We start from the raw sequence: 22,546 nt of genomic DNA, 5'->3' as shown, positions 1-22,546 counted from the left end.
TATATTTTAAAATTTGTAATTTATTTCTGTGATGATAACGCTAAATTGTCAGCAGCCATTACTCAGTGTTTTCAGTGTCGCGGAATCCATCAGAAATCATTCTAATATGCTGATTTGGTGCTCAGATAACATTTATCGTTATCATCAATGTTGAAAACCGTTGTGCTGCATACTATTAAAAACATATGAAATGCCAACTCCTGCAGTTACTTATGACTATAACTTTCAGCCGAGAAGATGTCATCAGGCGGCATCCAACTTTCTTTGGATGTTTCATTCGGCAGTTGCCAGTCACTGCCCATCTTCTCCTGGCTTCCAAAATCAACTCTTCCTGCCTATTCCAAAGTCAAAAAGAGGATTTTTCTGCTGCCTCCCCCAACCTACGTCTAGCTGTCTTCATCTCCTTTTTCTGCTATTCCCAAATCTGGGGGAAACCCATGCAACCAACCTCAATTGGAAATAGCCAGGCCTACCTCCCTTTGTCCCTGCATTGCTGGGCCTGGTCCTGATACTTGGTTGCTTTCCTCTCCAAGGCATCCTTGCATCCATCTTCCCATGGGATTATCAGCTCAATCATTATGATCCTCCTTTCCTCCTCAGACCAGATGGCCACGTCTGGCCTTAGAGATGTTTGGACGGCCAGGGGAAATATAGTTTCCTTCCTAGGTCCACCCTCATCTCCCATGATTGTGTTTCCTGCATAAGGCTCTTGGTCTTTTTGGAGGAGTGTGACTTATCTCCCTCCCTGATAAACTGGATAGATGGCACTGGTGCTTTTTCCATCTCCCCTGCTCCAAGATGTCAGACAGTGCATTATCCTGATTCCATTCCAAGTGCAGCTTTACATCCTGCCAGAATGTGTGCTAATGTGCTTTTCCCTCCAAATAACACACTGTGCCCTCCCTAATTCCCCACCTGTACAAGTTTGCTGGTGATGGAAGAGTATCAAAAACTGATCGGAGCAGGAAAGAGATGCGAAAGGGCTCCAGTTTCTAAAGTTTAGGCTACATGATCTTCTGCTTTGGCAAGTCCCACTTTGTCCAGGGTCTTTGTACTCCCCAGTTCCACTGCCCTAGCTTTTTGCCCTTACTCCTCCAGGTATCGAACTTAAGCTAGAATAATTTCTCGCCTTTGCATTAAGTCTGACTTCTCCCATTGCCGGAAAGGGGTAGTTCTAAGTCCTTGACTCCCCCATGCACTACCTCCCAATGATGTCCTTAAACTTTAGCCTTCTTTCTGCCTGCGCTACTGCTGCATCCGCTGTCTACTTGTGTCTTGATCTTGTGGTGATGTCTGCACCTCTGATCTTTCATCGCCGGAATCTCTGTACATCAGCACAGCCCTTCACTTTGCCACTTTGAACTCAACCACTGTCGGGATCGGATGTAAAGCTCTACTGACGTGAGACTTGGTGGAATTCCGAGCCAGCTGCAAGGTGTTTATTCACTCGCCTCTTAAATCCTTCTACTAATGTAGTGGGAACTTCATAAATTGTCAGTTGTCACATAAGTCTTGGTAGCAAACCATGCTGAAAGAGCGAGGCCTTGAAATTGCCTGGTCTTTCTCAACCATTCTTCCGCCTGTCTCTCTGTCCATATGCTGCTTCTGTCATTAAGAGAAGTATCATACCAATTCCATAGACATTTTACTGGGTCTTCCTCAATTAATGGTATAACCTCCCCCTGGACTTGAATTTTTAACTTGCTAGTCACTTTCCCATTTCTAATCACCATACTTCTTGACTTCCTCGGTCTGAAATTCAATCTTGCCCATGCTGCCACATCACCAAGGTTCTTAAGGACTCATCTAGCTTGTACATGGTTTGAAGTTGTTATAGTTAGGTCATCCATAAAACCTCTTATTGGAGGTTGACGAATGCCGGACTCCATTAATGGCCCTCTGGATTCCTTCCCCGGTGCTGCGTTCCCATGGCTGTGTTAATAAGATCATGGGGGATTGATCCATATGCATTAGACAAAATCGAGCCGGACTACTGTAAAATTGCCTCTGATCTCCTTGGCCTCACAAATTATCTGACTTGGCACCCGTATGGTCCAAACACCCAGAGAAGCCTGGAACAACATGACATCATGACTTTGCGTAAACATACACGCCACTTTCAAGTCAAGTGGCGTGTTATCTATACGCATTTTGAGCTATCCGCGTTTATGTCCACGCCGAAATCTTTTGCGTGTATGTCTACGCCATTAAATGTCCGAGTGATTCCGCGTGTATGTGTACGCCATTAAATGTCGGAGCGAAACGAAGCAAAATCTATATCTACATCTGTGGAGCGATCTTTTTTTTCCTAGGATGGTAGGAGAACACTCATAAATGGTATTAACCCCAGTGACGGGTAGGTTTAGGGACGGGGTTGGGGTAGGTCATATATCTATATACATAATACAGTAATATAACGTTAAGTCAAAGGCGTTGATAAACACGCTGAAAAGCGATTATGCGTGTTGATAGCACGCCAAAAATGGAAATACGAATTGGCGTGTCATACATACGCCATTTCATGAGATCAGTCTGCCTGGAATGCTTCCCTTCTGAATTGATGTATCAACATACTTTATCTTCACCATGTAGGTTGTCATCTTTCTGGCCAAGACAGAGAAAAAAAAAATTTCCTTCAATGCTCAAGAGAGAAATAGTTCAAAACTAGCTATTCTCAGAGGAGTCCTCTTCCTTTGGTATGAAGCAGTCCTCCGCTCTTTTCCAGGAAAACAGGATGATGCCTATTGCCCATATCCTATGCAATAGTTTCCATAACATGCGGAGTAACATCGGACATCTCTTGTTTACTTTATAAGGTATACCACTTGGTCCTATAGCAGATGCATTTAATTTTTTCTGGACTTCTCTCCATTTTGGTTCATTGGTTTTCAAACTCTTCCTTCAGTTCTGGTCACCTATGGGTGTGCGCATAATGCCTGGCCCCAAAAAATGTCACTGTGTCTCTCTTTAAGGAACCCTTCCACAACTTCCTTAAAGCTGGTCAAACCCCTTGATCTTGCTTCTCCCAACAAAGATTTAGCGAATGTATATGGGTCCTTCACAAACTGAGCTCGCTTGTCCTCTTCCTTTCTCAGTCTTTGAAAACTTTGAAGTGTTTTTCATGATTTATTGATAAATAGAAAGCTCAAAAGAACAGCATTATTTTTGATATAGACATATTTTGTGACATTATAATCATTTTTACTGTCATTTTTTATCAAATTAATTTGTTGATGAATATATTAATTTATCAAAATATTCATTTGTCAAAAACGAAAAGACAATATTGACCCCATACTTTTGAATTGTATTCAAATGTGTGATAATGAATACAGAACCTTTCCTGCAAATTCATATAGGGAAACAGAGAATCAAAATATCAGTTTAACCTCACAAACTAAACATCAACATAAAAGAACACTTCACATCATCTTGTTACATGTCATTCAAGTTTAAAATACTTATTGTGTACATATTTAGATTATTAAACTTCAGTTAAGAAGACATAACTGATATCAAAAGAAAAAAATGAGAATAAAATAATATTTAATCTTGAACTTGAACTCTGAATAAAACAACTGCATGAGAACGGAGAGATTAAATCTTTATAAACACTGATATTTAGCCCACGTCTTTTATACCACTTAGGAGGTTAAATACAGTGAACATTATTGCAACTATCCCTTTAAGTCAAGTACATTTATAGATATTCTAAGTAGATCAAATGTTGTTCGTGTCAGACTGTTTACAATGGTTGATAACTTTATTTTACTTACGTTTACAATTGAACATGTTTTAAGCTTTCCCATGTATCTTCTGACCTCAGTTTGTTTATGTCTGATATTGTCATCTTATTCTAAATGTAAATCTGTTTAGGGCAAATTTTTGTGTGTGTGACAAGTGTTAAGCAAATACTTTGTATTGTTTTTTGTGTGTTTTTAATGAAGAAAAAACTTTTAAAATGTAATTGTATCATAATTTATTGAATGAAATGAATGGCAACTTATTCTGATCATCCAATGTTATTCTGTAATTAAGATGTTTTACATTTTGAATAATTTCACCCTAGTTGTAACAGTTTATTGATATGCTCAAAGAGAAATGTGAGGTATATAATGCCCTTACGTTACATAAAAGGACATCCATTTTTGCATGTGACATTATTTCTTCAGAATTTTACATATTAAATAAGTCCATCAAGTAAACAAATGCTTATTAGTTTAAAGACCATTCTTTTTCTTTTCACTTTAATCAGTACTATGTGTACCAGACATTTATAGCATTTCGTTTCATTCGTCTTCGTTATAGTTGATTCTTGTATTCAGTTTCTTGTTTTGCAGTGTGCTGAATTAGCCCTTGTTTTGATGGAGAGTGCACAAACAACAGTCTCCAACAGGGGTCGACGAAAGCATGTCTGAAACAGCTCCCACACGCACGATGAGCTAGAAGGTAGGTTATTTTTTAAATTAAAGATGAAAGTGTCGTTCTTTTCGATCTTATAGGCTATGCAGCAACGATGCAAATGTTGAATCACCTAAAAACTAAACACTGTTTTCGTTTTGTGGCGCTATGAAAACATTGCTTGGTCATTGGGACCCAAATGTGCGTTCCGTTCACGCCATGTTTTAATTACGAGATTTCAACTTGTAAAAAGTGTCCACGTACACGCAGAGCTCAATTACAACTTGTAAGCTGGGAATTTTCTGAGATATCCTACTTGTACCACGTGACTGCTGTACCACTTGACTGTTGCAGATTCATTTAGGCTTTGATAGTGTTGCCAAAGAAACGCATAATACCCAGTCTAATTACGTTACATTTTCTTTTCTTTTTTACCACACTCCACACATCTAGCATTCGTACTTGATAACTTTCATTCCTGCTATTGAATAGGGCCTACATATATCTTTACATTTACATTCAAGGCCTTGTTCAATCTACTGCAAAGACAACATTTGATAAAAATGATTTGTACTTTAATTTGTCATCATAATCTATGCGTTACCTGATATTCCCATGCAGTTATCACATTGCCAATTGTTATGATACCGTCCTCACACATAGACCCACACTCCCCTTTATCACAGTAGCCTACCTATCAATGAAATTTTCATATCAAACAAAAACATCCAAGTTCACATTGCAGGGTTGAAAATACCCACACGTCTTTGTGTTTGAGGATCTCACAAAACATTGTTTGAAGTGCACAGTTCTCATGCAGACAGTGTGGTCTGCAGAGCTGCTGTCTCTGTAAAGATGAATGGACTGCTTCATCACTCTTTGATAGCATTAGCTATTAGCCCAGGCTTTGATTAGTAGCCTACAATGACATTAGCCTCCTACATCCACATTGTCACCGATACGAGTGGGTGAATGTGAAACCTCCACCACAGAAGCACAAACCGAGACTTATGAAGTGCTTCAAGGTGCTTATTAACACATTAGTGAATACAAGACAATAACCGTTGGTTAAGACAATAATTAAGCACAATGCTACTGCTACTAATAGCCATCGAGAACAATGAAGAATATGGTTAACAATGAAGAATAAAATGAATGAAAAATGTTCCATTTATACATATTATGAATGCATATGCATTATTCTGTCCCCACTCTCACGCCAATGGTATGAGTCATTCTACAATTTAGGGTACATTTCATGTCCATTGATGATAATTATATATTTTTTCTATTTTCCAGAGAAAAATATTTATTTTATCCACTAAGGAAAATCATAATCTCACAAATATGTTTCAGTTTGTTTGAAATGGCCTTGATGTATCTTAAAATTACAGTTTTTGCAGTGTCCCAATTGAGTGGGTCTTCAGAATGACTTTATTTCTTCTGGGGAACACAACATAAGATATTTTGAAGAATGTTGATAACAAAACAATTTAGATTCCCATTGACATCCATTGTATTTTTTGTCAGTATACAGTGGAAGTCAAGGAGGAACCGTGACTGTTCGGTTACCAACAGTCTTCAAAATATTTTCGTTTACATTCCACATCAGAAAGAATGTAATACATTTTTAGAAGGACATGAATTAATTATGACAGAATTAAAATTTTTGTGGACTATCCCTTTAAAGATAATTTTGTTAATTTTATGAGATGTTATGCAAAAAGCCAGATTTATAATAAGAAAAACACATGTATATTCGCAAAAAATTATGATATGGTATATACATGACAAAACAGATACATGTTACTTGAAGTGCAGCAGTTAAATGCCCATAGTTACATTTAATAAAACATCCTTTCTCTTTATATCCAAATGTTGTTTAATGATAAAGCTTTGGCAGCAAGCAGATTATTACTGATGAAATATATAAACTGAAACCAATAGTAATTTTATTTGAGTAAGCATATTGTTTTTGTATTTTGTCTTGATGTGAAAAGTACCCCATTTATAGAACGAGCCCTATACTAGCGACATACCAATTGCATGCAATAGCATAGACGATCCCTACTTCACCATGCACATATCAAATGAGCCTTCAGAGGGTGTGGTGGGCATCTAACAACATCCACATCTCTGAAGCCCATAGGAATGAAGGCATCTCTCTCTTTCTTCATCAATCAGTTCTTCTACTGTGTCTGCAGCCCCTTTTTGTATCTCCGCCCATTCTCTCTTTCTCTCTCCCTTTCTCTCCCAATTGATGGATTTGCGGTGTAGTTAAAACACATGCAAATGAGACAGCTGGCATCACACGAACCATGTGACCTGTCAAGGTGGGGGTGGGTTCAAAGACACGCTGCAGCAGGGAACCCTCTTTACACACATGCACACACACCCTCCCTCACTCACCCCCTGGAATAATCCCTCCACCTTTTTGTGCTTCCATTTTTGTTCTTAATCTGAAAGAAAAAAAGGAGCGGTGATGATAACCGAACTAAGTCTGGGATCTTCACCTGATTTATGTTCTTCCTTAGTGCAAATGTTTGCTCATGCATGAAGCTAATCACACATGTGGCCGTGCTCACACATGCACATATGCCTGCACAAACAGACCCTGTGTGTGTGCGTGTGCATGTGAGAGTTTGACAGGATCAACAGCAGGTATCCAGCAGTAGGTCTGCTCCAGAAAGGCTGCCTGCTTCACTCACACTCACACTGACACATTCCAGCAGACTGCCCTGGCTTTGTGAAAATAGCCTTTTGCCAGGCTTCTTTCTCTTGCTGACTCTGACTACAGATGATGGGTGTTTTTGTAAATCGTACTTAGTATTAATGCATGTGGATGCTTATGAATATGAGCAGGCAGCAATACATAGAAAAGTTCATTATAATTAATTTTAATAATTAATAATTATTATACAATTCTTAAAAAATAGATATAATTAGAAGTAATACAAATTATATTTATATAATTTATATATTTATTTATTTAAACAAATATATTAATAAATAGATATAATTATATGCGTATGTAAATATATATATATATATATATATATATATATATATATATGTATACTTTAATAAAATATGCAACAATAAATTATTTATATTCCAGTTGTAGGCAGTTATTTTGAGGTATAAATCTTTAATTATTCAAATCCAATTTTCATTAAAAAAAACATGTGATCTATACAAACAATAATTATTAATGATTAAATTATTCATTTTTTTACAGTTTGTTTTAAAGTTTTGAGGATAAGAGAGTATAAGATATTATACTTCTGATTGAATGAGTTGACAATGCACTAGCTGGCAGCTCTCTGAGTGACACGTCTTTTCAATGAACTAATGAGAAAAACCCCCAGATAAAAAGATAAAATCAAATATGTATTTTTCCTGAATAACAAAAATGATAAAGCCATCCCATATGCGCCATGAGGTTTGGGACGCAAGCTTCTGCTTCTAATTAAAAAGACACAATGATTGATTATTGTCATTTTTGCTTTGTGGATACATTTGCCTCATGAAAAAAAACAACCTTTGTTTTATACCCTCTAATCCTCAAAATCACAGAAAAAAAGAACGAACAATAATAGAGCACAATAAAATTACATTGTGTTTTAAGTTCATTAATTAATTAATGGTATACAGAGTCTTGACTGTATTTTTAAACCAAAAACACATGATGTTTGTATAAGCCAACACTCTTCATAACTAGTTTTAATGGTCTGATATTTTCACATCTCCCATTCTAAAGGCGAGGAAATGATGAAACAGGAAAGACAAAACTTAATTCTAAATGTTCAATTAAGTAGCTCAGTTCCCTGAGAGAATGCCAACGTGGATGGCTGTTGATTTGGTTCTGGCTGTTTTTATGAGGAATGGAAACATATAAGGGCGGAGTTATGTTTTATTCTATGGTAAGGAAAGATCGACTTGGCAGTATTTTCCAATGGTTAACTGTGGCAGTGTAAAGCAGATACAGTAGATGTGGTGTTGGTTGTAGATCTAGATGCTGTGTTTCTCAAGATTGCAAGATCTCAAGAAGTAGCCGTGTTAAAGGTCCGAGCAACAGGTTTTCGGCTACCTGCACAAAGAAACATAGTTGATTCTTTTTATATTATATTATATTATATTATATTATATTATATTATATTATATTATATTATATTATATTATATTATATTATATTATATTATTAAAACACAATAAATACAGTCATTTGCTCTCACCTCTGGGTCCAAAATCTCTCAAGTAGCAGTTAGTGCAGTATGGCTTCTCATCATGCTGTATAGAGATGTAAAAAACAGTGACAATCAAAATCTGGAGCTTTATTGCATTATGCATATTATCAATGTAACACCTCAATGCATGCCTGCATGTCATTATCATCAGTTTACAGTGTTTGGTATTATTTATGCATTAAAAGACATTCCAGCGTATGATAAAGTGAACGTATGTATACCTCTGCATGCTGACCAGGTGTTAGCTGTCTTTTACACTTGTGACACTTCAAGCATAATGGGTGATAATCCCGTCCCAATGATCTCTTCTTCTCACCTGTATGAATCAAAGGTCAAAGTTTAAAGGGATATTTCACCCAAAAATCACACGTGTTTTCATTCAACCTATTAAATTAGTAAATTAGAATCAGTGTTGTTTTAGTATTATTCATATGCTATTGATTATTAGTATTGATTAATATTTTGAATTAGTTTGTATTTTTATATTATAAATTTTAGTAATTGTATTGTGCTTTTGTCTTTATTATTATTTTTATTTATTAAACTTTATTTTATTTTAGTTTTAGTAATTATTTTAGTACTTCAACTTAAGCTTTGTTTAAGTTTTTATATTTAATTTTTTTTAGCCCTTACACAAAAGAGTTTTTAATAGTTTTAACATTAACAACACTGATTTGAAAATGGTTTTTACTGTGGTACCAACATATATGAAAACAATAATTTATATTCAGTCAACATGACATCAAAATTGACATCCTTTACATCATAAATGCATTTCCCTGATCTTATTGTACATGGCTCATGTTGGTGTAGGTTGTTCTGATTCTGAAGATAAGAAATGTTTTGTGTTAGTGATTTTGAGTTAAATTATTCTTGCTTATCCTCTGAAACGACTCAAAGAAGAAGAATTTAAACGTGCCCTTTAATGTGGTTATACAGTTCATTTGTTTATAGTGGTATAGACTTGCCTAATAGAAGTGTATTGAAAAGTGCAATATTATAAATACATCTTTCTTTATTTATTTTTTACACACTGACGAATGAGTCAAAATGATTGCCTGTTATAAATAATAATTATTCTATTAGTTAGGGGATTCAGAGTGTGAATCTGAACTTAGATTCCACTCTGTGAATTCTTCCATCTTGGACTGATTTCACATCCATTTTGGAGTGCATTCACATTCTGAGTTCTATGTAGATATACCCTTTTATTACCCTTTCATGTGGGCCTAGAACGAGCCCTCCTACTGAAACCCTGACCTTAACCATAGGACATGAAACCTCTTGGCTGAACCAGGATCAGACTGAAACTGAACCTCAGCTACCAACATCTTGGTCAGCTTTTCTCTTCCTGGCAGAATCAACAACCGCCTGCAGTCCACCTCAATAACTGAAGGAGCTTTATTCTTCAGACTTGACGCTGAAAGCTGACTGGCAGCTACAGGATTTTTCTGTCCAAATTCTCCTCTTTCTTCAAATGTCCATAGGTTTCTGCATTGCTATCTGCCAATTTAAGCAGCCAAGCCTCTTTCGCTCTGGCATATTCCACTTCCTGCCACAGGCAGACACTTCCTGTGCTCATGTGACGCATGTCGTGAGGCGCTGATGGCGGTTAAGAGACTGCAGGCTGATTAACTCTACACAAATGCATAAAGATAAAGGCCTACACACACTTAGTTACACAACAACTAGTTTGTTTCATCCAGCATAACGGCAGAATCTATAGCTACTCAGAACTTAGCATTTAGCATGCTCTGCGATTACCTTTTTACAACGCTCTACTGTTCATATAAACGTTAACACACAATTAGACATGAAAACCCAAAACTTGGGCACAATATAATCCATATACTATTGAAATACCTCAACAGCAAGTCAAAATAATGAGCATTTTTCAAAACAGAGGCTAATGTGAAATGTTTGCATCTAAACACATTACATGCAGCACCTCAACACTTTATATTGACGTTTCTCACTGTTGATAACTACACAATACCTCAATATCATCTTAATCAGTATGTTTTAAGCATGTTAGAAAGGGATCCCTCCAGCCCCCAGATACCACTCACCAAAATAAACAGGTTTCCCACATATAGGACAGAAGCTCACCATGGTTGCAGCGGATCTGTAGTAGTTTTGATGCACAAGATGTTGAGATGCAGGAAATGTGTGAGCATATCAACTGTGACAGCCTCTCGGTACAGCAAAGGATGTGGCAAGAGGTGCAGTGACAGGAAACAAGAATTGATTTCAAAAGAAAATATGCTCAACATTTCGAACAGTCAGAAGACTGAGAGAAGGAAAATGTTGGTCAGAAGTGTGTTTGTGGGTGCTGTGATATGATGAGTCTGTCATAGCAGGGTTGGACTTAAGTTAGTCTTGATGTTATAAAGAGACTTCGTTCACACTTCTGCTGTGGCCAGTCATTGCGGTTTGAAATCAAAGATGATGTCTAGGGCCGTGTGAGGTCATCAGACTTGTCGGAGTCTGTTATGAAATGAAAGCTTGTGGGTTGTTTGCTGGATGCGAGTCAAAGAAACAACAGAGAGGCAGATTGAGAGGGACAGAGAGAACGAGAGAGACACAGATGTCAGCCGCTCAGATTTCATGTGTTGTCATGGTCGCCGCTTCTCAACCTCTCGATCTGTCCGCTCTGGCTTTTTCATCCTCTTTCTCTCCATCCGAGAGATTAAAAAGCTCCAGTGTGGGAGAACGGGTGTTTAGGAGAAACCCAAAACTGCTTCCGTGCACACACACACGCACACACACATATACAGAGCGATGACATCACCAAAAGTCGCTCAATTGGATGAGCACAGAAAGCCGTGAGAAGGAGAATCATTGAAGCCGAGGCTGAGGCTGTGTTGTGTCTGTGCGTGTTGAGATATAAAGGATGAATAAGAGTCTGGCTTAAGTTGCAATGCACTATTGCCCTCAGTTTAGCATGATTTATACACATACACACAACTCCTCCACAATGTGTGCATTGGAAGGGAAAACACTTCATTTGAATAGCTTTGTTATGGTTAACAGTTCAATCTGTAATTCCTGCGAATGATTTCTTCTATATAATAAATGGTAAATGCTCACCTGGGTGTTTAGCTGCAACTGAATAGTAGATTTCTGAATGATTACTGTTATATGATTTCTGAAGGATCTTGTGACACTGAAGACTGGAGTAATGATGTTGAAAATTCAGCTTTGCCATCACAGGAATAAATTACATTTGAATTTTTTTTAATAGAAAACAGTTACTTGAAATTGTAATTGTTTTTTACAATACACTTTTTTGGATTTCTGATCAAATAAATACAGCCAAGGTGAGCATAAGATACATTTTTCAAAAACATTAAAAAAAAAAAACGTACCACCCCCAAACTGCTGAATAGTAATAATTTATTTCATATTAATAACATGACAGGTACCATAGAGGGTTAAATATTGTGGGTTTCTGTTGGGCAGGTAAGCATCAGGCATGAGTTTCTTCTCAGCATTTGGTCCAATGCTTAGTCTACACAGTCTTGTGCATGCTGAACCAACTTCATTCAGTGAGGGATAAAAAAGCATTTCCCATCAAGCCTATCATGGGAACTTCACCAAACAGCAGAGTCAGAGCCCTGTCCACATGAGCGCTTGTTCACACAGACCACGCACACACACACACACACACACACACACACACACACACACACACACACACACACACACACACACACACACGTCTACTGCCAAACTACACAGAGAGGAGCAAAACAGGGTTAGAGGAAGGGAGGGCTTCTCTTTCTGCCCTTTTTTGATGCTGGTTTGGTTTGGCTCTGAAAAACTAGCCTAAATCCTCTTCTTTCTGGCTGAGAAATGGAGGAGATCGGATAGAATAAGAGTAGGGGAGAGTGGGGTAAGCTGTGTCACCCTCTTAATCAAGGCAACTGTGTATACATACATAATACAAATTTAGAAATTACTCACCATATACAGCTGCCAGTGACTGGGAGATGAACACAAGAAAAGTGGCAATCATTTTTTATTCAAAACTGTTGTTTGCATTTCAAAGTACATTTTCTACATGGCACATACAATTAATTTGAGGTCAAAGCGAATTTATTCAAGTCTGAAAATATACATTATACATGTTGGTGCGTAGCCAATGAACATGTAAATGATTTGGCTAAAGATTAGCCATGAATTATTAAATGAAGCATCCTAATGGTAGCTGTGGGATAAAGTGAGTCCGATGCTTTGGGGTAAGTTGTGTCAGTGTCTCAGTGTAGTGAAAGCTATGTTTCAAATGTTGGAGAAATTATTACAAAATGTTGAAAAAAGTTTAACTATATATTCAAATATTCTGAATAATACACCTTTTTTGTATTTGACCTGGTGGTATTACCATGAAAATGGTAATATACAGTGTGCAGCAAAATAAGACTTTGGAATTGTAATAGTACAGGGGTTTTCACACTTTTTCATACTAGGACCAATTTATAGAGCTATAATCATATGAAAGCTGTATAATATGGGAAACCCCCCATTATTAAATATTCAAAGAAAATGAAAGTAATAATAATAAAATAAATATAAACATGAATCAATTACTTAATTAAAACAATAAAAAAATTCTATTTTAGTTGACATTAGTTTTATTCTCCGTGCCATATTATTACATCAGGTAAGCATACTTATTAATTTCATTACATTACCATAATGCTAATGGAAGCTATAAAAAATTGGGTATAAAGATAAATAGAGAATATATTTTTGCTTTCCTGCAGTGCAGGTCAGTGCAGTGATAACATATTTTTGTAGGCCAAACCTGGTTCCCTCAACAAAAACCCAACAGGATTTTTTCCATTGCCTTTTGGATTATTGTTGAAAATAAGAGCTGTGTCTGTGACCAACAAAAGTTAATGATTCTTACACGTTTTGTTCATCATTAAAATGAACACAACTTTTGAACTTAGAAGCCTAAAAACAGTTGACAGAATTAAAAAGCTAAACATAGGCTATAAAAAAACTACACCACGCTCAATTTACTTTGACGTCACCATCACTAAGCTCCTGACAACTCTTTATTTAAAAATACATTTTCCCTGATAGTTTAAAAATTGTTTAATTATAAACACAGAAAGTCTGTGAAAGCAGACTAGTGAGCTTTCCTGTTCAGTGATGACGTTTAATGTTCCCTACAACCTACAATAGTCCTATTTAGCCACATGCTAAACAATCATAAGTGGGCAAGGAGAATTTATTTTGTCATAGAATAAAACATGAAAATATCTTTTTGTGTTAAACACAGATCTTATTTCAGACATTTAACCATTCAAATAAACCCATCGACTTCAGGACGATGGAACCATCTAAAATGTGCAAAAATGTTAACTTGTTTCTGGATTTTAACCTACAAAAATCTTCCCTGCAATACTCTTTTGTCATGACACTTATAGTTTATATTATAAACTATATTAGTTTATTATAGCCACTTTAACCGATTTGCTGGGTTCATTCAATGAAGAATTCATCAGACTTATTCAACATGTTAATTCCATAGGTTTTGAATTTCTATGTTTCATTAAAATAGCCGACTCAGAGTTATTTGTTGGCAAATCTGAGAAAGTCACGATTCGTGATTATGCAGCTTTGGCTTTTATGGGACTTTATCATATGCACTGTTTTTCAAACATAGTGACATGCATTAGTAACATAAGCATGTTTATGTGAACAGTAGGCCTATACGGCATCTTAACTTACAATGCCACAGGACTGAGACAAGCTGGCATGTATTTATATGACTGTTTGTTATAATGTGTGTGTTATGTAAAGCCCGGGACACAACCAACGCCAAAGAACTAGCACTGATGAAAGCCAACTGTGTTGTCACCTCGCGTCGCCTGCGTCGGGGGAAAAAGCTGAACTTAAACACACCGAGAGAACTACAGGCGAGAATGTACGTTCTGCGCCTGCGTGTAAATGAAACAACTGTCTATTTCTGCAGATATATTCATCTATTATCGTCATTCAAAAAGGGAAACTGACGTTGCAGGCTGCAGATACACAAACCATAAACAAAGCAGTGCGTGCTTACCGTTTTGAATATCTTCTTTATTGGACAAAAAACTTCCTCACATACTAACCTAGAATACTGTCTAACACTTGATGGCTGCTCTCTCAAGTCTTCGCAGTCGGTTAGGAACCTGGGTGTGCTCTTTGATACCAATCTTTTATTTGAAAGTCACGTGTCTAGTATCTGTAAAACCGCATTTTTCCATCTTAAAATATATCTAAATTACGTCATATGAACTCAATGACAAATGCAGAACAATTAGTTCATGCCTTCATGACATAAAGGCTAGATTATTGTAATGCTATTATGGGTGGTTGCCCTGCATGCTTAATAAACAAACTACAGCTGGTGAAAAACACATCAGCTAGAGTTATTACCAGAACCAGGAAGTATGACCATATTAGCCTGGTTCTGTAAACACTGCATTGGCTCCCTATTAAACATCGTATAAATTAGTAGTAAAATATTGCTGATTACTTACAAAGCAATCTCTCCAACCTGGGAAACACATAGGACACTATACATTCATATTATTCAAATCAGTTAAAGTAACACTAGGTAACTTTTCAACCTTCATAATATATTTCCAAGTCTCTTGTGATGGTACATCAACTTACAATAGGTTGAATGACACGTCTGCCATAGCCTGACGGGGTCTGTAGCGTTTTTAATCATACTTTTAAACTTCGGGTTTCGGGTAGTAATCGGCGAACAAAGAGAACTACAAAATTCGACTGCTTTACGGCATATACATCACTTCCACCACCTCCGCCACTTCCTTAAAATCGGACGTGCGAGCCAAATGTTATAGTCATGGCCGAAGCAGCACAGAAAAACAAGAAAGCAAAGGTTTTATCGGAGCAAAGCAAAAAGAGAAAAAGAGAAAGTGATCGCGTTAAAGGTAGAAGGATCAACATTGGGCCAGCGTTTTCTCAGTGTCGTGAACCGATGCGGACTTGGCTGTCATGCTTTTGGACTAGTAAGTATATCGCTTGCATACTATCTCTTTGTTTTTTGTTTTTGTCTGCCTGACTATGTTACGGAAGCTATCTTATCCTCCGTTTATCTTCATGAATCAAGTAATGATAGTAGAGTAGCAAATTATCAATCTGGTAGCTAGTAAACCATATTCTAGTTTTTGATGGTTAGCCATCCCTTACATTCTCGTTCTGATTTGAACTTTGAAATCGATGAAATGCAAATAGCAAATGTTTGACCTAAAAAGTGTATTCTACTCAACATGTACAAAGAAAAAAATCAAATGAAAGGCTATGTCTAAACGGCGTGTACAAGTTTGGTAGGGGCTACATTCTTGCAAGTAAATATATAAGATGTACAAAATCATATTTTAGGATACCTAACATGTCTGTGATATTTGTTTATTTGTCTTGCCTCAAGCTATAATACAAATCGATCTGTAAAATTTGCAGATTCATTTATGGTAGCTTGATATTATAATATTGACGATTTATGGTTATTATCTACAACTCAAAGATTGCATTGAAGTATCATATAGATTCAGTAAAACGGTAACCAATAGACTAGGCTACTAAAATGACGCTGGCTTGTAACCGTGATCATCGCGATCATTTGTCGTTAGAAAAAAAATAAAACCCATGAAATTATATTCATATGACATGCTGAAATATATGCCACTGTACCTGGGATGAAGACATTTCACACGCGACGCAAGCAGAATACCTGCATGTGACCTCCTCCTACAGTGTTCAGGGCTATCATGGTTGTCAACAAATGCACGTGCTTGTAGGATGAAAGAGTTTACGACAGTAGTAGAGGACAATACTTATTCCCAACTGTAGGGGGACCCCGAGAGCAAAAGTTACCTGGTGTTACTTTAAAGCTCCAGTAGGTAGCAGTAGGTAGGTAAACAAATATTTGTTAAAACTCTCATTATGTCCTGAAAGTAGAATATGAGACAGATAATCTGTGAAAAAAATCAAGCTCCTCTGGCTCCTCCCTGTGGTCCTATTGCCATTTGCAGAAATACACCGCTCCCGGTCAGAAACAACCAATCAGAGCCAGGAGGAATGTCTTAGCAGTGTCAATCACGCTCGTGTACACGCTGATCACCCCTCTCTTGTACAGCTCGAGCTCGTACCGTCGTTCGTGACTCTTCTGTTCGAACTCGTTCATCCAAATGAACGAATCTTTTTTCGAGTCATTTCGTTCATTCAACGAACGAAATGACTCGAAAAAAGATTAGTTCATTTTGATGAACGAGTTCGAACAGGATCACGAACTTGCATCACAGAACAGAGCAAGGCGAGCATTTGTGCTTATAAAACTTAAAGTTTTTTTATTTATTTTTGAAATGACCGATCGTTTCACTAGATAAGACCCTTATTCATCGTCTGGTATCGTTTAAAACCCTTTGAAGCTGCGCTGAAACTGTCATTTGGTCCTCGAAACGTTTGTGTCCTATTGAAGTCCATTATATGGAGAAAAAGCCTGGAATGTTTTCATCAAAAAACTTAATTTCTTTTCGACTGAAGAAAGAAAGACATGGACATCTTGGATGACATGGGGGTGAGTAAATTATCAGCAAAAGTTTTTTTTTTAAAGTGAACTAATCCTTTAACGTTATCTTAGTAGCTATAACTTATAGAAAGTGTGCAACGTTATAAAGTTACATGTATTGCAAAATACATAATGATTTGAGGACCAAGTTTGTAGTCAAAGTATGGGCAGGCCATAGTCAATGTAAAGCATATTTTTGATGTTTCGTCCCTATTAGTGAATGTTCCATAACTGTTTATAATCCGCCGTCATCGGCGGTCCTGCTTACTAGCCTGCACGTTCACGGCAGGCTCCGCTGTGGGGGAGGAGCTGTGGAGGGAGGAGCTGTAGCGTAGCAGAGAGCAAGGGGGTTGGACCTGTAAGTTGTGCTTGTTCAAATTTTTAGGATAAGTCAACATTTTCCCAAAACTCCCTACTGCAGCTTTAAATGATTATTAGGCTATTAGGTCAGCTGGAACCGGGAACACCTGATGTACTCGCTACATCATAAAAAGAATGGCATCTATGCTAATTTTAGTCTTTCTATTTATTCCGAGGTTTACTATAATCAGCTGGATCCGGGCCGTATCCAGATCAAATGGTGGACCTGCACCTAAACACGACCACAACGCATGATGTAATCAGCCGAATCCGGGACGTATCCAGATCAGATGGTCGATCTGTGCCTAGTGCCTTGCCACTTTTGCCTTTTTCGCCTTTGTCGCCATTGGCTTTTGGCTTGCTTAGTTGGGGACATTTAATTTTATATTTAACAATATTATTACAACATTATTTTCTTGTTATCTTTGTTAAGCTGCTTTGAAGCAATCTGCATTGTAAAAAGCGCTATATAAATAAAGGTGACTTGACTTGACTTTATTCCACTCCGCTCATGTAAATATTGAAATATTCTCCAAGGAACACTCAGGTAAGATGACGTAACATTAGAACAGCCTTCTATCTGTACCGTTTTGACTTCTTTGCTTGCTGTTTTGCTATTATTCTCGTGTATGTACTGACTCGTACACTAAGCTGAACAGCCAATCAGAGTTCCCTCTTTCATTGACGGCCCGACGTGAATCGGCCCAAAAAAACACGACTTCGTCAGACTAGAGCCAATGATGCGGAACACACCGGGAAAACCATGTCGGCCTACGCTCAAAAACGGTCCGACGTACGTTGCCCAATGTCCGATCGTCGGCTTGGTGTGTCCCGGGCTTAAGTCTCAGTAGGTTTTGGCATGACATCCATGGGCCATGTGACTTGAAAGCCGACAGCGAATCTACACCCGACGCACAATAGACAACTTGGCTTTCTGTCTAACTTTTCAAAAACATGCTTAAAGACATTCCAGCTGCTTGTACCATAAAGCACCATTTTGGAAGAACTTTTAGGTTTAGTGGGCATCTTTTATGTTTACAGGCCCACCAGGTCTTCCACTAATTAAGGCTGACTACCAACACCCAAGTCGACGTGTCTTAATGAAAACCGGCTTTCAGCTTACAGTGTGAAAATGTGGTAGTTTATAATTGCATTCAGAAAAGAGAGCGAGTCAGCCAGCAGAACGAAAGACTCTTAAATGTGTTGATTCTTGCCTTTGCATTCTTGGCATTTCTCTTCAACCCTTTTCTGTCTTATAGTTTTTTCCTCTCGGTTCTCATGCGAAGCAGCCAATGCCTATTCCCTCCGATTTAGTTTGGCTTAAAACGCAAAGAGGCCGGGCGCTCTCCTCCCTTCTCCCTCTCTCATTTCCTGTGTCTCCCCCCAACTTGCTCTCGCTCATTCTCACCCAGTCTGCTCTCTTCCTCCTTGCTCGCTCTCTCTTTTTTGAGACTGGTTTTAGAGGGTTCCAGTAATTCCTTTGTCCTTTAAATAAATAATGCAAAGCACAGCTTCCTCTGGCTTGTGTACGTATGCACATTTCACCCCATTACAAAGATCTCTCGATGAATAAAATCTGCCTGGTCAAGGTTAAGGAAAAAAAGTGCTGGGAATGGGCACTGGATAAAAACCATGTAACAAATGAAAACACGAAGTTACTGTAAAATATTCCTCAAGCATTACTAAAAGAGTTCTATACTTAAAAGCAAGCTTTTCACTATTTTTTTTTTTTTGTGTGTTTAATATTGAAACAGATCTGACTCTGGGAGCATGTTAATTTTTAATTTGAGCATTATCAGGATTTTAAATCATCTGTGCCTGAATTTTAATTATCCCTGAATATTAGTGAGGAAATGCACGCTATGCCCCCCCTCACCATCTCACCCTTTGTTTCTACTCTCTCTCCTCATACAGCTGGTGTATGCAGGGTGCCCCTCCCCCACCATTTGAACAAACCAATAAGAGGGCATATCAGCCGATCCCCCCCTTACACACACTCTCACACACCTCCCTACCCCCATCCTCTCTCTCCCCATCCCCCTATCCCTCTCTCTATCACTCCCCCATATTTCCTTTCAAAGCAGCCCCTCTTGCTGCCATCTCTCGCCCAATCTTTAAATTATCACTACAGAACACGCCTACTATATGTGTAGTATCTATTCTATGCGTTTCAATGAAACCAGGAAAGATCATACTTTGGGCTCAGGGCTTACAAATAAAGAGATTACAGGACATGATTAAATAGTGCATCATAAATGCATCTTGGGAAGCATATGATGTGCATCTGATTTTCATAAGAAAGGGAGAAATAAAACTGTCAAGGTGGGTTTATAAAATGTGACTCACACCCCCACACAACACAGCTCCTATGTGACTCATTGAACACTTCTTGAGGAAAATGAAAAATGCAGATCTGTTAACTAATTAAATGTCTTGTTTAATCCAGAACACATTTATTTCACGGTTAAATCCGTTCATCTAAATGAAAGAAAGAAGAAGGAGCTAGGTTAAAACCCAGCCCCTATATATATATATCAGGACATAGGCTAATTAGCCTGCTACTACATGTTCACATACATTTGATACTTAAACTAAAATAGTAACCCAAGACCAAGGGAAGTTTATCTAGAATCATGTCACTTAAAAGTAAACATCACAATCTTATTTTTGCCTTGGTCGACTTCTATGTCCACACTTTTGTTACTGGCCAAAAACAGGCGTGATCAGGTTTAAATGTCCAACAACAAGCCCTTGAGAATGGCCCATGTTAACCACTATAGACGAAGCAAATCAAACGTTTGCATAAATCGAAAAAGTGCAGGGGATATTTAAGTGAATAGAGGCAGTTTACACGTGTTGTCAAGATAAATTGGAGAAGCATCTAACATTTGTAAATTATTCACGCGTTTCCCCTTCAGCGGCGCATCTCTCTATTTTGCATTCCCTTCAGTGCTCCATCTAGACCAGAGCAATAGAAAAACGATCGATTTAATAGGCATCACCTAGGAATTTAATAGTAATAGTAATAACAATTAGTATTGAAATAAATGTATAAACAATACAAAAATATAATAATAATTAAAATAAAGAATTAATTAATAAATAATAAAAACAAAATTTTTTTTATTTGTAAATTGATTTCAGAACTTTATTATAATATGAACTTTATGCCATTAAAGTTGGCAATAATAAGAAACAAAAACAGCACAGGATAATAATATAAATATTAATACATAAAATTTGGTCTACGGTTGGAGAAAAAGGTAGGCTACACTTAAAGACTAAAGAAATTTCAGTCTAAATATAGGGAAATTTGAAGACGATGAGTAGGCGATTTGATTTACATATTTCCTGTTTTAATAAATAATCAAGCAAATCAATACGTAGGCTATATGTATAATAACGCCATATTTACCTAATTAGAAATCACTATTAGTTTTCAATAAAATGTTGTGACATTTCTCTTTGTACATTGCTTACACTGTTTAAAGGGATAGTCTACCCAAAAATGAAAATTCTGTCAGTAATTGCTCACCCTCATGTTGTTCCAACCCCGTAAGACCTTCGTTCATCTTCGGAACACTAATTAAGATATTTTTGATAAAATCTGAGGGATCACTCCTCCAAAGGCTACTTAAGGTATTGAAACTTGTTCCCCGAATAGTTATTAAAGACATAGTTAAAATAGTCCAAGTGACTACAGTGGCTCAATCTTAAGTTTATCAAACGACGAGAATACTTTTTGTTCGCAAAAACTAAACAAAAATAACGACTTTATTTTAACTATTCATTTCCTTCTCTGTGGGCCTCGAGTCTGTTCACTAGTGTAATAGCGTAAGCTTCTGTGTTGTACGTCACACGCATCACACACATGACCAGCGTCGGCCAATAGTGAGCCTACGTGTGACGTAGCTCTACACAATCACACTACGTTAACTGACTAGAGGAGAAGGAAATGAATAGTTGAAATAAAGTAGTTATTTTTGTTTGTTTTTGCACACAAAAAGTGTTCTCGTCGCTTGATAAACTTAAGAATGAGCCACTCTAGTCACTTGGACTATTTTAACGATGTCTTTAATAACTTTTCGGGGCTGGCAAGTTTCAATCCCTTAAGAAGCCTATGGAGGAGTGATCCAGCTCTCAGATTTAATCAAAAATATCTTAATTCGTGTTCCGAAGATGAACGAAGGTCTTACGGGGTTGGAACAACATGAGGGTGAGTAAATACTGACAGAATTTTCATTTTTGGGGGATCTATCCCTTTAACCCGTTTAATCCCAAATTCTGGGGAGTGGGGTGGGGGGTCACGTACGTCTAGAAGGTCCAACACATTGATAGTTTCAGAGATACTGATAACTACACTGAACAAAATTATAAACGCAACACTTTTGTTTTTGCCCCCCTTTTTCATGAGCTGAACTCAAAGATCTAAGACATTTTCTATGTACACAAAAGGCCTATTTCTCTCAAATATTGTTGACAAATCTGTAAATCTGTGTTAGTGAGCACTTCTCATGTTCAGCTCATGAAAAATGGGGGCAAAAACAAAATTGTTGCGTTTCTAATTTTGTTAGGTGTAGGATTAACAGCCAAAACCTGTGTTTTCAATTGAAGCACTGTGTTACTACCGGTAAAATTTGTGACCGTTAACAAATGTACACGTCTTACGAGCAAAATTTTTATGTAGGAGTGTAATTCCCAAAATATATCAGTAGACCCTTTAAGAATAAATGTACAAAATATGATAGTTCTATCTGTTAATTAAGATGTTTCACATACTACTTTTTGTAGTATTCTGAGGAAGACATCTTCTAGATGTGCAAGCAGGATGTAAAGTGATCTGGTCATGTGACCTTTCACACTAGTCACATGACATTAAGAGATTTTAATCAAAGACAATCTATTTTTTCATTTAAAAGTTGAAATTCTTGCCCAAAGCCAATAA

At 37.3% G+C, this 22,546-nt stretch overlaps 1 protein-coding gene across 1 annotated transcript; it reads right to left on the bottom strand.

Moving 5' to 3' along the window:
* Positions 1-7,532: 7,532 nt before the first annotated feature.
* Positions 7,533-10,841, bottom strand: LOC143714000 (cysteine-rich protein 1). Its single transcript, XM_077204914.1, has 4 exons — positions 10,718-10,841; positions 8,870-8,964; positions 8,637-8,691; positions 7,533-8,491 (listed from the first exon to the last, which is right to left on the bottom strand). Exons 1-4 carry the CDS (start codon positions 10,758-10,760, stop codon positions 8,445-8,447), a joined length of 240 nt encoding a protein of 79 aa, XP_077061029.1. The 5' UTR covers positions 10,761-10,841; the 3' UTR covers positions 7,533-8,444.
* Positions 10,842-22,546: the final 11,705 nt, after the last annotated feature.

This window comes from Siphateles boraxobius, unplaced genomic scaffold (assembly GCF_051911475.1).
Source record: "Siphateles boraxobius isolate OS27281-9 unplaced genomic scaffold, OSU_SipBor_1 53, whole genome shotgun sequence".
Lineage (NCBI taxonomy): Eukaryota > Metazoa > Chordata > Actinopteri > Cypriniformes > Leuciscidae > Siphateles > Siphateles boraxobius.
Note: the sequence above shows the minus strand (reverse complement) of the source record. Positions and strands in the feature narration are given on the sequence as shown.

What these genes read in the sequence shown, in the direction of transcription:
- LOC143714000 (XM_077204914.1), bottom strand. Translation starts at nt 10,760, where the DNA reads ATGGTGAGCTTCTGTCCTATATGTGGGAAACCTGTTTATTTTG. An exon ending in CACCTGGTCAGCATGCAGAG is followed by an intron (nt 8,692 to 8,869) that starts GTATACATACGT and finishes ATCTCTATACAG; the next exon opens with CATGATGAGAAGCCATACTG. An exon ending in GAGAGATTTTGGACCCAGAG is followed by an intron (nt 8,492 to 8,636) that starts GTGAGAGCAAAT and finishes TTCTTTGTGCAG; the next exon opens with GTAGCCGAAAACCTGTTGCT.